At 45.4% G+C, this 15,984-nt stretch overlaps 6 protein-coding genes across 6 annotated transcripts; 2 read left to right on the plus strand and 4 right to left on the minus strand.

The window, feature by feature from the left end:
- Nucleotides 1–295: 295 nt before the first annotated feature.
- Nucleotides 296–769, minus strand: V865_002580 (uncharacterized protein; the record flags this gene model as incomplete). Its single annotated transcript, XM_066226380.1, has 1 exon — nucleotides 296–769. One exon carries the CDS (start codon nucleotides 767–769, stop codon nucleotides 296–298), a length of 474 nt encoding a protein of 157 aa, XP_066082477.1.
- A 278-nt stretch (nucleotides 770–1,047) lies between these two features.
- V865_002581 (uncharacterized protein) lies at nucleotides 1,048–1,709 on the minus strand (the record flags this gene model as incomplete). The annotated part of the gene is made up of 4 exons (XM_066226381.1): nucleotides 1,048–1,196; nucleotides 1,256–1,522; nucleotides 1,585–1,634; nucleotides 1,702–1,709. 4 exons carry the CDS (start codon nucleotides 1,707–1,709, stop codon nucleotides 1,048–1,050), a joined length of 474 nt encoding a protein of 157 aa, XP_066082478.1.
- Nucleotides 1,710–2,117: 408 nt separating this feature from the next.
- V865_002582 (uncharacterized protein) lies at nucleotides 2,118–6,407 on the plus strand (the record flags this gene model as incomplete). The annotated part of the gene is made up of 5 exons (XM_066226382.1): nucleotides 2,118–2,240; nucleotides 2,319–4,670; nucleotides 4,724–4,943; nucleotides 4,999–6,032; nucleotides 6,126–6,407. 5 exons carry the CDS (start codon nucleotides 2,118–2,120, stop codon nucleotides 6,405–6,407), a joined length of 4,011 nt encoding a protein of 1,336 aa, XP_066082479.1.
- A 332-nt stretch (nucleotides 6,408–6,739) lies between these two features.
- Nucleotides 6,740–9,273, minus strand: V865_002583 (uncharacterized protein; the record flags this gene model as incomplete). Its single annotated transcript, XM_066226383.1, has 14 exons — nucleotides 6,740–6,878; nucleotides 6,957–7,035; nucleotides 7,110–7,139; nucleotides 7,195–7,213; nucleotides 7,292–7,356; nucleotides 7,408–7,578; nucleotides 7,635–7,696; nucleotides 7,778–8,190; nucleotides 8,259–8,337; nucleotides 8,409–8,424; nucleotides 8,501–8,674; nucleotides 8,786–8,894; nucleotides 8,970–9,038; nucleotides 9,106–9,273. 14 exons carry the CDS (start codon nucleotides 9,271–9,273, stop codon nucleotides 6,740–6,742), a joined length of 1,593 nt encoding a protein of 530 aa, XP_066082480.1.
- Nucleotides 9,274–10,033: 760 nt separating this feature from the next.
- V865_002584 (uncharacterized protein) lies at nucleotides 10,034–12,875 on the minus strand (the record flags this gene model as incomplete). The annotated part of the gene is made up of 4 exons (XM_066226384.1): nucleotides 10,034–11,807; nucleotides 11,866–12,184; nucleotides 12,261–12,561; nucleotides 12,678–12,875. 4 exons carry the CDS (start codon nucleotides 12,873–12,875, stop codon nucleotides 10,034–10,036), a joined length of 2,592 nt encoding a protein of 863 aa, XP_066082481.1.
- Nucleotides 12,876–13,673: 798 nt separating this feature from the next.
- Nucleotides 13,674–15,752, plus strand: V865_002585 (uncharacterized protein; the record flags this gene model as incomplete). The annotated part of the gene is made up of 7 exons (XM_066226385.1): nucleotides 13,674–13,842; nucleotides 13,924–14,357; nucleotides 14,465–14,574; nucleotides 14,638–14,926; nucleotides 14,993–15,148; nucleotides 15,214–15,385; nucleotides 15,475–15,752. The coding sequence occupies 7 exons, from the start codon at nucleotides 13,674–13,676 to the stop codon at nucleotides 15,750–15,752; spliced, it is 1,608 nt and encodes a 535-aa protein (XP_066082482.1).
- Between the last annotated feature and the right edge of the window lie 232 nt (nucleotides 15,753–15,984).

A 15,984-nucleotide genomic window follows, 5' to 3' on the forward strand; every position in this document is an offset into this window, starting at 1 on the left:
CATTTCTGAAGTGTTCAGTCGCAAGTCGTCATCCTATTTGAAGTTGTTGAGCTCATTCTGGGTGTCTAACTCAATCCTTTTACATGGCCGTCCTTTCAACAGCGTAAGAAGATCGAAAGCAAGTTTATCATCCTTTGACTGTATATCATGTTCTCGGTGAAAAGTCAGTCACCTACACTTTCTTTCAAAGAAGATGCACACTAAGCTGAAGCTTCCGGCGTTCGTACACTCGTATACCCAGCAATACTAGCATGCAACCAGATGGACTACCTATAGCGGTGTTTCTGTGGGTCTATCAAACCATCGAAAATGAATCGCGACTAGCTATCACGATATCTCTATAAGCCTCCAAAACCCCTTTAACAGTTCTGACTTGAGTTGCTAATCCAGCCTTTCGAGAGATTGTGTCCAATTGTTCCTCTGTTAGGATCATTCCTGGACTACTAGTGCTTCGACCAGTTATGACATTGGTAACCCTATTCCACCACCCGGCCTCTGGCGCAGGTATCTCTGCCCTCGACAGCGATACCAACTTGAATACAATGCTTTCCTCCTCAGGTTGGGAGAGTCCTAAGACCGACAGAGAGTTGGCCACCTGTATCAGGGAGTTTCGTCTGGTAGCGTCAATGGTCAACATACTACCATATGTGTTGGAGGTCCCATATTGCCTTGATTGATCGTCGTAAAATGCATCCCAACTGAATGAACGACGTTGATCGTCGGCGTTGGGATTTTTGTCTTGCATCTCGAATCGTTTAAAATTAGACATGATGATGTAATTGAGGTCGGTGGTGGGAGGAATAGATCCAAGAAAAGAGGGCGTGTCGTTGTGATTGGGTATGGATATGTTGTAGCCGTATAGACTGAAAATGAACCGGTATATATAGACACAGCAACACAGCACTCCGGGTGTACAGGATCGAACTCTGAAAGGTTGTCACCAGGCGATGAGGCAATGCTATTGACAATTCGATGAAAGGTGATTTAGAATTGTAGTTGTACAACCTGCTTGCAGAGAAACTTAGACAGAAAGGAAATAGATACCAATCATACTACCACGCTAGGCTGTATAGTACTTGCTGTATACTTTGGTGGAGGCGCATCGGGATACGAGGGTAAAACGACCGGTGAGGGACCAGATCGAGCTCGAGATGGATCGTAAGTCGCTGCTGGTGGGACCGGTAGGGACGGAGCACCTAGGCATAAAACGCTTAGCTTTCGTACTGGTAATAGCATCCCGTCTAAGCAGACTCACCATAAGCAGGTAAACTCGTCACACTAGCATTATCACCCATCACTCTATTCACTGCTCCCCTATCCGATCTCTCATATGAATATCTCGATTGATATGGCGTGAATGAATCAGATCCTCTAGGTCGATGATGTGTTCTCATTCGATCGGCCACATCCTGAGCGGTTTCCGATAAGGTCGGTCGATGGTTTAAGTCCTGTATCTGAGAAGGAAGCATGGATGGGTCTTTCCGAGCGTTTCGTCGTTGACTGCTAGCAGCGATGACTCGGACTGGTGGTATGGCGAGTTCAGTACCTACTGTAGACAAATTAGACATAGGTAAGATAACTTACCAAGCCAGATCAAGATGATCACGATTATCAGGATCAGAAAAGCGAAAGCGCTGCAATTCACAATTGAAGTGAGAAACCATCATTGAGGGTGAGGTATGAATCGACCGAGGAACTCACTATAGCATGTTGGAATATGAGATTAAATAAGCCAGACAGTAGGAGATCTTGGAAAGTTGCTGTATGTATAGTACCGAAGAAGGAGAAGAGGTGATTAGATCTATCTGGACCAAAATATATACGAGTGCGATTATTTTGCGATCCTGTTTATTTTTGGCTGCCATGACGATATCTGATTTTGCCACCCATCGAGGTACACGGCCGAAGCCGATCAACAGTTGCCGGGTATGGCGTGGTGATCTGATCCCGGGGGAGATCACGTGACAGCTGTCTCGAACGGCTGAGTGACGTCTGAGACTACCAACGGTTCAAAGCAAGTCAAGTTGACCAATTCTGAGGTTGATACACCACTATCATCTGGCAATAATCACTTGTTCTCGCCTCTACGATATCCTACGACAGCAAGTTTGTCAACAATGCCCCGGATCGAAGATTCTCTACGGCGGGGGAAAGGTATATGCGCGATGCGAGGAAGTTGCGGAAGAACCAGTATATTTGGCGCCGATTTACCTTGTCCTGACGATGGCAACGCTACAGAAGTGAGTGACCCGGCCGTAGACAGCTTTTCCATTTCATGTATATGTCTACTTTGCTGATGCTTATGATGTGTGTCGCAGCCTGAAGAGAAATTACGCGATCTAATGGCATCAGTCTGTGGTCCATCGTATACTGTTCCCGATTCAGTCTGTTGTACCTATGACCAAGTGGCCACCCTGTCCGATCGTCTACAGCAAGCAGCTCCCCTTATCGCCTCATGTCCGGCATGCATCAATAATTTCCGGTCGTTTTACTGCGACTTCACCTGCTCTCCTGATCAATCAACTTTCCTTTCGATCACTTCAACCCAGAAGACGACAGAAGGTAAAGATGCAGTCAAAGAAATAGACTATGAAGTTAGCACAGAGTTCAAACAAGGGTTTTATAGTAGCTGTAAAGATGTTCAGTTTGGAGCTACCAACGGATTCGCGATGGACCTGATAGGTGGAGGAGCGAAGAATGCAAGCTCATTCTTGAAGTATATGGGAGACGTTAGACCCGGCTTAGGATCACCGTTCCAGATAAATTTCCCAGATAACGACGATTCCCTGTATCCTCGAATACCTCTCAGCTGCTCTGACACCAACAACATCAACGCTCGATGCGCGTGTGCCGATTGCCCAGCTGTATGTCCCGAACTACCATATGTCGCGCCTCCTTCGGCTGGTAAATGCCATGTAGGAGCTGTATCCTGTCTCACCTTCTCACTACTCATCATATACTCTGTCGCGATCCTACTTGGAATCGCTTTCTACTCATGGAAACAAGCTCTCAGACATAGACAAAGACGTTATGAACGACATGCCCTATTAGACCCACCAGTTTCGCCAACCGCAGCAAGTGGAAACACCAATGGGTTAGATGGGATGATAGGCAGAGGAGGTGAAGATGCTGAATCAGGGCCCAGTGGATCAATACATTTCCGATTGGGGAGAGGGGCATCACTACTCGATCCAATGGAGCACCTCCAACCTAAACAGAATAAGATAAATGCGACCCTACGTCGGTCTTTCTATCGTCTCGGCCTATTCTGCGCTAAACAACCGGTCATCGTATTTGGTATCACCGCATTGGTAGTTGCTTTGCTCAACATCGGATGGAAATACTTTGCTGTGGAGACGGACCCAGTCAGATTATGGGTATCACCATCAAGTGAATCAGCCGCTCAGAAACACTTATTCGACGACAATTTCGGTCCTTTCTATCGATCAGAACAAGTCTTCATCACTCAATCAGGTGATGGTCCAGTCAACTACGATACTCTCGATTGGTGGTTGAAGACCGAAGCTGAAATTAGCGAACTGAAATCGGAATCTGGTGTGACATTGCAAGATATCTGTTTCGCACCTGCTGGTAAAGGTTCTCCGTGTGTGATACAGTCCGTTTCAGCCTGGTTGGGAGAAGATATGGAAGAGTGGGGAGAAGACTGGCAATCCAGAATTAAAGACTGCGCTGCTAGACCGGGAGAATGCCTTCCTCCTTTCGGTCAACCAATCGATCCAAAACTTGTCTTGGGTGGTGCTCAGGGTGATTGGTTGAACGCAAAGGCTTTGGTGATCACCTGGGTTGTAAATAACTATAACGACGATCGAGTCGCACCTGCAGAAGAGTGGGAACGGGTTCTCCGATCGTACCTTGCAGAATTATCAAGACCCGACGTCACTATTAGTTATTCTACTGGAGTCAGCCTGGAGGAAGAGCTCAACAAGAGTACCAACACCGACGTCAAGATTGTTGTTCTGTCCTATTTGGTCATGTTCCTATACGTTTCTTTGACATTAGGAGGTGGATTACCTCCTCAGTTGATCTCAGCATTCAGTCATCGTCTATGGAGAGGTATGATCAATCTCGGTGTACTGTTACGCATTGTCAAATCTCCACCAGAAGACCGATCACCTGTATCCCCAAGCTTCTCCCTTATTCCCACACTCCTATCGGTCAACTCGAAATTCTCCCTCGGGCTATTCGGTATCGCCATCGTTCTAATCGCTGTATCTTCGTCCGTCGGGCTATTCTCGCTATTGGGCGTCAGGGTGACCCTTATTATTGCTGAAGTTATACCTTTCCTGGTATTAGCGGTGGGAGTGGACAATGTGTTTATTCTAGTGCACGAGCTTGAAAGGCAGAACTCCCTTCATGCTGCTCATGATGGAAATGATGATGCGCAATCGGTTGATAGCGATGGCCGACAACCTAGTACTGGTACTTCTTTATCGCCTGAAGAGAGAGTTGCCAGAGCAGTCGCGAGAATGGGACCTTCTATTCTACTCTCATCTGTCACTGAAGTCGTAGCTTTTGCCCTTGGTGCGCTGGTCCCTATGCCAGCTGTACGAAACTTCGCCATCTACGCCGCTGGGAGTGTGTTCCTGGGGGCTGTCATGCAAGTAACTGTCTTCGTAAGCGCTATGGCTTTGGATCTAAGAAGAGCTGAGGTGAGTTTAATGCATAATTTCCATTGGCACATACTGATAATAATTTTTGCCAGGCAATGCGAATTGATTGTTTCCCCTGTGTACGACTTCGCCCACCCATTGGACTGTACGACGAGACAGCACCTACTGGCGAAGGCGTAGTCAACAAGTTTATGAGGACTATATACGCACCATTCCTGCTCAAGAATGAGGTCAAACAGCTTGTCCTGGTCGCGTTTGGAGGATTATTCCTGTTTGCTACCATTGGCATACAACATATCACTCTTGGACTAGGTGAGTACAGCGGTCGGGCTTTCGAGGGAACCTCCATAGCTAACACAGAGTGTAGATCAACGTCTAGCGCTTCCTTCCGACTCATACCTGGTTCCATATTTCAATGCGCTCGATGCCTACCTTGACGTTGGACCTCCAGTCTATTTCGTTGCTCAAGGAGCAGATGTGCCCACTCGACATGGCCAACAACAGCTCTGTGGACGATTCACGACATGTATGGATCTCAGTGTCGCCAACACCTTAGAAGCAGAGAGGAAACGACCTGAATCGTCATTCGTTGCTTCTCCACCTGCAGCTTGGATTGACGATTTCCTGCAATGGACCAACCCTACATTCGAATCTTGCTGTAGAGTACGAAAGAGGGATCCAACTGTTTTCTGCTCTCCAAGAGATTCGGAGAGATTATGTCGACCATGTTTCGAAGGTGAAGAGTGGGATGCTACGATGAATGGATTACCTCAAGGTGAAGATTTCATGCGATATCTTCAACAATGGTTGATTTCACCTACGAACGAAGAATGTCCATTGGGTGGTCAAGCTCCTTATTCATCTGCAGTCAAACTTGCCAATGATAATTCGACTGTACTCGCCTCTCATTTCAGAACTTATCATACACCTCTAAAATCCCAATCGGACTTTATAGATGCCCTAGCAGCTGCTAGGAGAATATCCAATGATATATCCCATAGGACAGGTGTAAAGGTATTCCCCTATTCGCTATTTTACGTGTTCTTCGACCAATATTCACATATACAATCTACAGCTGTTCAAGTATTATCACTAGCTCTTTTCGCTATACTGGGAATTACAAGTCTGTTATTGGGATCATGGAGAACAGGAGCGACGGTAACTTTCGTGTGTACCTTGGCGGTAATTAACGTGATGGGTATCATGGGATATTGGGGTATATCGTTAAATGCTATTAGTTTGGTGAACCTCGTGATTAGTTTAGGGATTGCGGTGGAATTCTGTTCGCATATCGCTAGGGCGTTCATGGGTGCAGGAACGGGTTTACCGATTGATAAAGATGTGGGAAAGAAAGAGAGGGATGAAAGAGCTTGGACTGCTTTAGTGGATGTCGGACCATCAGTGGGTTATCTAATCTCCAAACACAACTAATATTCTTTACACGATATGGTACTCATTGTAGCGGTGCTAACTCATTCTTCTTCGGCTTTGTAGGTATTTTCAGGAATAACAATGACCAAGCTCATAGGAATATCCGTCCTTGCCCTAACTCGATCTAAATTACTCGAAGTGTATTACTTCAGAATGTGGCTTTCGCTCATCCTCTCCGGTGCTTTACATGGATTAGTCCTCTTACCTGTTTTATTGACTTATACGGGTGGTCAAGGGTATAGTCTAGAAGATACGGATGAAGATTGGGTTACGTCTCAGATGAGGAGACCTATGGATTATGAGTATGCGCCATTCGCTGATACGGATAGTGTCATGTCGGATTAGGACTAGAAAAAAAGAAGAGATAGAAAAGGAACAAACAGTAGAAAGTAAAAATGTAACATGTATAGCATAAGAATCGACAAACATCATTGAATATAATGCATGAGACGTATGACTGACTACTGTAGTATGGTGATTATCGTAACAACAACAAGATATGATCCCTTTTCCGTTCAGCATAACATATAGTCCATCGTTGCAAAATTCGCTGAATAGTTTGTAAATGACGAGAAGTGCGTGAGATTCAGATGAATGGTGATTATAGTAATGTATGTAATAGGTGTAACAAAGATTGTCAATTTGGTGTAAGTTTGATCGAGGTGATATGGGTTTTCTTATACACTTGGAGTCTCAGACTGACTTTGACCACTATCTCCTTTCTTACCGCGATCTACCAAACGTCTATATAGAGTCTTGTTGCCGGAAAAGAAGAATGGTAATGGTAACGATATAGCTGTAAGTCCCAATGCGAACCTGACAATACAAGTGAGTTTAGAAACAAGTTTACAGTGTAAGCATTCTGCCAAGTGAGATAAACACGAGCAGACCTACCAGCATATCGCTGCCCATCCACTTGGGAGGTGATCGTACATCTGTCCTCCGACTACTGCACCTATCGAAGTTGAGATTGCTATTTCCAGTCACAGAAGATATGTCAGCCAGCACCACCCAAAGTACAGTGTACGTGGTATAAGAGAGACTGACCAAAGGCAACATTCATAGCGGCGAATTGATCTATTCGGTCGTCAGCCGCGCAATGTCAAATGGCATCAAAGAGAGAGGTACATACGTATTTCACTTATACCAGGCTGTACATACACATTGAGTCTCTCGATCAGCACATGGGACGGAGCAGACAAGATCGAAGAAAGAATGAATATACTGACAGTTTGCCTAGCGACTATAGTAACTTCCAACCCAGCAGGACCGGAAGCGCATTGCAAAGCGACCTCTGTTCCGATAATCAGCCATGCCGGCGGCAATGGGAAAGAGCTGGACTTACCTGCAAGCGCAAAGAGGACTATAAAGCCTGCCAAGCTCTTCTTCAATATCATAAGCGGTAACCAGGGCAAAGCAAATGCGAGACAAGGTAACATGATAAATTCCGATCCGTATTTGTCGGCTAGAGCCCCGACGATTGGCCCAGTGATGAACGTCGGTGCAGCAGCAGCCACTTAGTGGACGTCAGTCGGAGCCCGAAGTGTTTATGATATATTATGATTCACTCACAGTATACCAAACCAACAAAATCGGATTGTTTGTTCCACACCTCTTGAACTCGGAGTGTCAAACTGTCAACCGAATTACCCACATCGATCAGCCGATCAGTTTTGTCATCTGAGGATACCATATGAACTACGACTACTACTCACGATGGCTCATATATACCAATGATCAAACCGTATACGAAAGTCACCCAGAACCCCGTCATTCCTCTAGCCGAGCTACCTATGGTGAGTACCACCTTCCAAGGTGAAAGCTCAACTATAGGTTCGGCCGACTTCTCCCGTATCTGTCCCGATTCAGTCGTTGGTGCATCCATTGATTCGGTCGCAAGGTTGGGATCAGGATTCTCCATCAATCGCTCTGAAGGTACTTCAGCGTGTCTGACCTCAACTTGATCAGGAGCGGTTTCAGCGTGATTGCGTTCTTCCCACTCCCGCAAGTCTTTTTGTTCGATTACCAAGAGCCGCAGAATTAGGTCGACGGCAAGTGCGATGATGCAAAATACGAAGGGAGCGTGCCATCCCATATGTTGATACAATGCTCCTCCGATTGGTGGAGCCTGATGAGGATGATAACGGGATTAGTTCAACTTTAAGCAATTGAGATGGGAAGGATGACAGAACTCACGATGGTCATTCCGATGGATACACCGGAGTAGGCAAATCCAATTTGGCGACCCACGTTCTTTTCAGGTACATTCTCGCAGCTGACAAGCAGGTGATGTCAAGTTCCTCTCCCATGGTGATCAATCGGGAGCAGGTAGGGGAAAACACTCACATTAAAGCGAATCCCACTGATTTGAAAACAAATGAGATCAATCACACTTACACTAGCCGAAGGGAGGCTGTAGGTCCAAAGCGACGACTCACCTGACCAGACTACTGTACTCGATGCGCCCTGTATGAATCTAACTAGAACCATGACCCAATACGTATTGATAGTCATGAACAGTATCACAGCTATGATGAGTGCCAAGACACCGAATATGAGGGGCGAGCGTCGATAGGGATATTTGTGGAAGAAGTAAGCTACCGGAAGGGTGACTGAGTGTACGATGGCAGTAGTTAGCTTGTCATATATAATCATCTCATTACAAGGATACGGACAGAAGAATAGGCAAGGTATGCAGATACAATGAGAGAGGGGAAACATACAAATGAAGATCCCGATCGAATATGCAAATAATAACCATGAGGTCAACGCTGAGATGTTGGTGTAATTTAATGATTGTAGGCGGTAAGGCAAGACCGGGACGACGATAGTCTGTTCAATAAGATTTCAATCAGTACCAATATCAGTGTAGATCAAATGATTGACAGTGGATTGACTAGGACTCACGTATGTCAATACATCTGTGATGACACCCAGAGTGACAACGGTAGTTATGAACCAACTTGAGCTTCTCCACTACCAAGTAGAAATTCAAGTCATTTGTCAGCTCAAAGCCCACAATGATGTGGATGAATGTATATACCTTGATGCCCCAAGGGATTTTATCGCCTTTCTGAGGACCTTTGAGTATACCGATCTTGTTCATTTTCACACCGCTCTCAGTCTTGTTACGCTTTTCATCTTGAGGTGAATTAGAATTGAGATGATCGATATCGATGCTTATAGGTTCATTATTTGGTAGGGTTGTCATCCTCGATCATATCATCATACACATACACAATGAAAGCTTCGTTGGTCGAATATCCTAAACGACTATAGCATCCCCCACCTGTGTTCTTCTTCTTTCACGATACGCAATAGATATTTGCGGAGGGTTTTCGATAGGTACTTGTACTCTATTGGTGTATAGAATCGACAAGGTACGCGATGACACTTGTTCCGGGGGATGCGAGAGGATATATACACACAGACTGTGACTTTGATGATAGATGCTAACCTATGGACAGAGAAGATGAAGATATTGAGGAGAATGGGATTGATGCGATGAGATGGGATGGGATGAATCAAGTACTGTAACTGGTAAATGGGCCGATGGTGGGACGCATTTTGCATTTTTCAGCTGATCCGATACATGCGAGATTGGCGAGATAACCGAGTGGATATGACAAATCTCAACCTTCACCCATCCATCTGAGCGAATGCCAAAACATTTCAGATAAAGCTATGAAACCGCGAAACCAAGTTCTCGATAATAAACTGTACTCGGAGATGTTGTCCATCTGCGAAGGAGAAAAGGATAGACCACCTTCATTCCTGCACAAGGCAGAACACAACATCATCGTAATCGTAAAAGGAATCTTCAGTCAAGTCAAGGAAATCCAATCATCCAATGTCCATAAGTTGCATCACATATATCAAAGTAGATCAACATATTATTATTGTTATTGTATTTTATAAATTATCAAATAAGTCCGCTCTGGTCCAGCCAGATTCATCGATCTATCATCCCTCTAGAGAGCATTTCCAGCACCTTGTCCTTGTCCTTCTCCATCCTCAGTAACATTAACAACTCTCAACAAGCTCGATCGTCTCTCTACATTGACTGGGCTCCCATTCCCAGCGGGACTACCCAATCCAATTGACGAAATGGGGTTGGAAGCAGTTCTCATACCGGGAGTATAACTCAATGAGATATTCCTATTTTTAGGTGTAGGAGTAGTCTGTCCACTAGACAAAGGAGAAGTATCACTATTTGATGATCCTCTTCTGTTCAAAGGAGCTGATCCGGCAAGGTGTCTGATAGGTTGAGAGACTGATCTATTACCTTGAGGGGTTTGATGAAAAGGTAAGAATTCAGGTCTTCGTTGAGAGGGAGAGTTGGGGTTGACAAGTCTAATCGTACCATTTTCAGAGACGTTTGATCGATTAGATAGTACGGAGGCTGGTCGTCGAGGTTCAGATTGAGTTTGGAAGTCTAAAGGTGGGATGGAAGGTGCAGGAGAGGTAGGTCTAGGAGATTCACTTCTCAATCCACCATAAATATCTCCTGGAGCTACGACACCCACATTGGGCCCTGTGGAGGCAGGAGCAGGATGGGCATGAGATCTAAGTTGAGCAGTAGGTGAAATTGATCGGAAAGCAGGTTTGGTTTCTAATTCCTTAGCTAGGCTATCCCAGCTTTGTCCATTACCGCTAACAGGGGCAGATCCCCCAACGGCTGAAGCTGAGGTAGGAACCATAGCTGGGTAATTGACAGATAAGTTGTTAGGTTCGTTAAGACGACCGACAGAAGGAGGCGAGATAGCTTCGTCGCTGTAAAGCATTTCATTGGTATATCCTTGAGATTGAGGTTGAGGAACAGGGAATGAGACGGGGGCAGCAGCATGATCACCGAAAGGAGATTGATCATCTGCAGATGAAGTACCATTATTTGGTTGGTTAAAGGAAGAAGAAACATGTCTTGACTCGTCGAGTTTACCGAGGCCAAAATCGATTTCTTCCCAATTCATCTGTCTGTCTTTCGCAATTTCAGGTGAATCTTTGAAGGTGACTGATCTAGAGTTCGTCACTGCTACCATCTCTCTAGGCGGCACGTAAGGTATATCATCGTGATCTTCCTCAGAATTTGACCTTGATGATAATCTCGTGACCATTCTAGATAGATAGTTTCCCTGTCTTTCATTCATATCCCTTGTCTCGTTCCTTCTAGATAAGAATCTCGAGAATAAACCATTACTTGAACCATTAAAGAACCCTTCGTCTTCTTGAGAGGAGAAAGAGAAATGTCTGGCCATCCTTCGTTTCTTGATCAACCTCATTCGTCTTCTAATAAGGTAGATGATAATTGGAGAAAGGAGTAGAGCGATGACTAAGATGGGTACAGTGATAGAAGCGATTTTCTTAGATGACATCCCTTCGTCATTATCTTTCGCAGCTGTTACACCTCCTCCAGTGGTAGTGGTAACATTGGAAGTTGAGCTTGAGCCTGAATAGGCCTGGAGCATTTCCGAACTCCAGGTGTCTTTCCATGACCACCCACTCGGACCGGTAGGATCTCTCATATCTAAATAATAGACATCAGAGCTAGGAGATCCACTCGACGCGAGACCGAACGCAGTGATCATCACCCCCTGATCTGTGATAATTGAGGAATGGTAGGAAGATGCGGATGATGAGGATGGTTGGAGGTCGGATGGGGCGGACCATTGCCAGCTGGTCGTATTGAGAAGAGAGAGGAGATTGGATGAAGTGCCTGAAGAATCAGTCGAACCTCCATGAAGGATCCTATAGTCTCCCAAGTTGTAAGCGGACATTCTCGTAAGTCGGTGAAAGGTAAACTCACAGGATGTCGAGATTAGGATGGGCGACCAGACTAGCTCCAACCCTTCCTGAGGGTACATCACCACTGGTTACTTGAGATTTCCATCCATTTGTAGAATCCCATATACCGATTGTAGTCATATCTACGAATTCCCCTGAGGAGGTCTGACCACCCGTCAGATAGATCTTATCCCCATCGGCACTGGCGGCGAGTGCGAAATCTGATACAGCCAGGTCGGAACCGGTGAGGGACGAAGGGAGACTTCGAGATGAGATGAGTGAGGAGGAGCCCAGAGGGAGTGACAGCACGTCGGATGCGGGGTATGAGTAGGTTGAAGAAGCTGAAAAGTCATAACCGTCAGTCTTCCAGGGAGTCTCATCCCAAATGCGTGTACTTCGAGCCGAAGGATGACTTACAACAGACGTAAGAATCTGCGATACCTCCAACAACCATGACATCTTCATTCCCACTTGAATCCTTGACATATGCCGCTCCTGCTCCTCTCCGCCTGATGAAACTTTTGGGTGAAGCTGTCACCCACCCCTCATCATCATTCAAACTTAGTGTATGGGTCGTTCCGTCATTATCGCATGACGAGGTAATTCCACCAGTCACGACTAGCGAGGAACCGTCGGCCGTAACGATCATTGATCCGAAGGCATGGGGTGGGAGACCCTCTGAAGATCCAGTGGAGAAGGTAGGGCTGGATGAGTTTAGCTACGACAAGTATGGCATTGATGAGCACCTTGTCCATCCGACGCACATAGTTTCGACTAGTGTTCTTTCCATATAGAATGACTGCAGATTGAGCCAGGCTGAGATGATGAACTCACATTCAAAACCAAAACTTCATTGGTGATTTGACTACCTGAAGTCGGCACTTCACCTCCTACCACGTACATAGCCTGTTTCGATTTCACATAAACAGCTTGATGTCCCCATCTTGCACTTGGTGTTATGGCCCATACTCCAGGTATGGAAGCTAGTGCGATAGCATACGCCGCTGGTATCATACTTGATCTAGTGGTCATCTCGTTTCCTTCTTTCCTTCTAGACTTGATCTAATGAATGAGAAGAGTTGGTGATGATTATATCCTCTTCGAGAGGTTCTTTATATCCACTTGCTGGATTTCAACTTCGAGCAGTTATTTCGCTGGGTGATATTATATATGAGAGTAGGTATGCTGACCTGCAGCTAGGTGTATGACGATGGTAAAGAATGTATAGGTGATTAGGAAGAGAAGAATCAGAATAATTGGAAGCAGATGATCAGTGAAAGATTAAAATTACCATTCATTCCAGTCAGTACGTTACGCATCATCGAGCATGCCCGTACTGATCACATCCGCTTGCCTTGTTCGCTCATGAGACATGACCTGTGGACTAAGCAAAGTTGAGGTAGTCGGGTTGCCATCTCGATGGATGAAGTATATCAACTCGCTCGATATGATCTTTTCAGGGTCCAAGATGGCTGGAATGAGATTCTTGCGCAGGTGGACCTCCTCCACTGCCACATTTGCCACTCGTTTGATAAATCCGTCGGAGATATGGTCCGTTGCTGGATGCCTCGTGTTTTTATTTTGGTTCCAGTCAAAGAATCCAACCTAAATAATTTTGAGAATCAGAGATCACATAGAGGCATGTATCAGGAAGATAGCTAGCTAGTGTCTCATTCCATCCAGCTTCTTCATTGTACCTCACTCTTATTGTACATTCAAAAGCACACATAGTCTGCAGCCAGCTTGCTTACTCGTGCATCAAAACCAACCACCTCAAACTCAATCTTCACCCCCATACCTTATAACACTACACCGCACCACCCCTCCACCATGTCCGAAGCCAAACCAGAGATTGAAGCTACCGCCGCTGCTATGGAAGTAGACGTCCAGGAAACACCTGCCGTAGAGGTCAAAGCTGAGGAACTGGGTCCTCTCCCATCTGTGGAAGGTAAAAACGAAGAGGAAGTAAAGGAATTGCTTGAGAAAGCCTCAAAGCAAAGTAAGTCTTGAGACAGTTTACAATGTCAGAACCACAGAATCAACTTCAGCTCAATGCTGACATCTTATTATGATCTGCTAGTCTACTTTTACTTCTCCGATTCCAACTTACCAGTCGACAAATACTTCTTCTCTCTTACATGCTGCAACACCGAAGGTTGGGTACCCCTCAAGACCATCTTAACTTTCAAACGAATGAAGGAATTCCAGGAGATTGGTCAACCATTCGTAGTATACGCATTGAAGAAGAAGATCCAAGAAGAAGGAAAAGATCCTTTGGTGGTTTTATCAGCTGATGGAGAGAACGTAAGAAGGAAAAGACCTTTGGAACCTAATGCGACTGCTTGGACTCGTTCAGCCTATGTGAAAGGTTTCGGAGAAGATGATCCAGAGAATAACAAACAGGAAAAAATCGAGAATTACTTTGATCAGTTCGGGAAAATCAATGCTGTGAGATTGAGGAGAGCCGATTTGGAAGATAAAGGTCCGGCTGGAAAAGGCAAAGGAAAATTCAAGGTGAGCGTAATATCCTATCTGCAGATCGGTATAGCGACAGGCTATAGCATGTCGATTGTTTTTGATGAAGGAAATTTGACTGACATATGCTGATTTTATACGTATAGGGCTCCGTCTTCGTTGAATTCACCTATGAGCAGGATATGAAGAGTTTCTTGGCAAAAGAGACTATTCCTAAATTTACTGAAGATGGCGAGGAGATGACCAAGATGTCAAAGTGAGTCTGGACATACTGTTCTACTCCATACTGATCTGAGCTGATGGGATCATGATAACTTAGGGACGAATACGTAAAGATGAAAGCCAAGGAGAAGGGTATCCCAGATAGTGAGATTCACCGAGGTGGTAAACAAGATGGCAAGTCACGGGATGCAGGAAGGAAGTTCAACGCTTTCAAGGAGATGGACAAAGCTAAGAAGGGAATGTTACCTTCGCTCGCTAAGATCGGAGAGGATGTTGCTGTTGTGGGAATTAGACCTGGCTTCTCAAAAGGTGGAGAGAAGAACCCTAAGAAGAGGGAGAGGGATGAAGATGGTGAAGAGAGGGATTCAAAGGAATCCAGGAAAGAGGTGAGCTGCCTTTCCGCCGAGAGCTCGCTCATAGAAGCTTACTGACAACTGGATGATGTTTCAAAGGAGCCCAAACCCCTCACTATAGAATACAAAGGTGTGATGTTAGAATGCGATCGACATACAGGAAAGATCCTTGACCCTTCCAAAATCCCATTCGAGAACAACGCTGCTGTCAAGTTCATCAATCATGGTGAGAACGGTGATTGGAAAGATCTCAAGGTGAGTTTTGGTTTTTCCCTATTCTCAAAATTGTCAGTCGGGTATCAAACTGACAGCGTTATCAGGCCCAAGTATCGAAAGTCATCGAGAACCCTTTCCTTGCTTTCCCACCAGGATCTCAATCGGGTACTATCGCCAAGAGCGATGCTGCTGTTATCACCGATGATGAATTGGCTAAGCTCAAGGAGCAGAAGATGCCTTTTGGTGGTGCCGAAGTAGAATGGGCACGAATGGATGGTGAGTTTTCCCCACCCATTCCATCATATGAATCTCAATATTGAGACTCACATGTACTGATATGCTGTTGCTTTATTGATCATCTGTAGAGGAAGAGCAACGAAACTTTTGGACCACACGAGCCAACTTCCAAGGTAAACTCGCTGCAGACAAGTTGAACGATGCTCAACAAAAAGGTGGAAGACGAGATCGAGATTTCAAAGGTGGACGAGGTCGAGGAGGTAGAGGAGGTAGGGGTGGACGAGGTCGTGGTGGTGGTAGAGGTGGACATAGGGGTGACAGAAATAGGGAAAGGGACAACAATAAAGGAGGAAATGGTGCTGATCCAGCTAGCTCATTACCTCCTTCCCTTGGTACTGGTGCTTAAAATAAAAGCAATCCCATCGGCTTGTAGTGAATGGTATGCTCTCTTTATAACGCAGATTCAGCATAATATACTTGATATATTCATTCTTGGTATCTTGAACCATCACGATGTGACTTATATGTAACAGATGAATGGCAGCGAGTGATGCAGTAGCAGGATGTTCAGGGTCAGCAAGTGGTGTGACGGCGATGCACTCGTAAGCACACACACAACTGAGGACTAGACTGCTTTG

The sequence above is a fragment of the Kwoniella europaea genome, chromosome 1 (genome assembly GCF_036810445.1).
Source record: "Kwoniella europaea PYCC6329 chromosome 1, complete sequence".
In the NCBI taxonomy this organism is placed as follows: domain Eukaryota; kingdom Fungi; phylum Basidiomycota; class Tremellomycetes; order Tremellales; family Cryptococcaceae; genus Kwoniella; species Kwoniella europaea.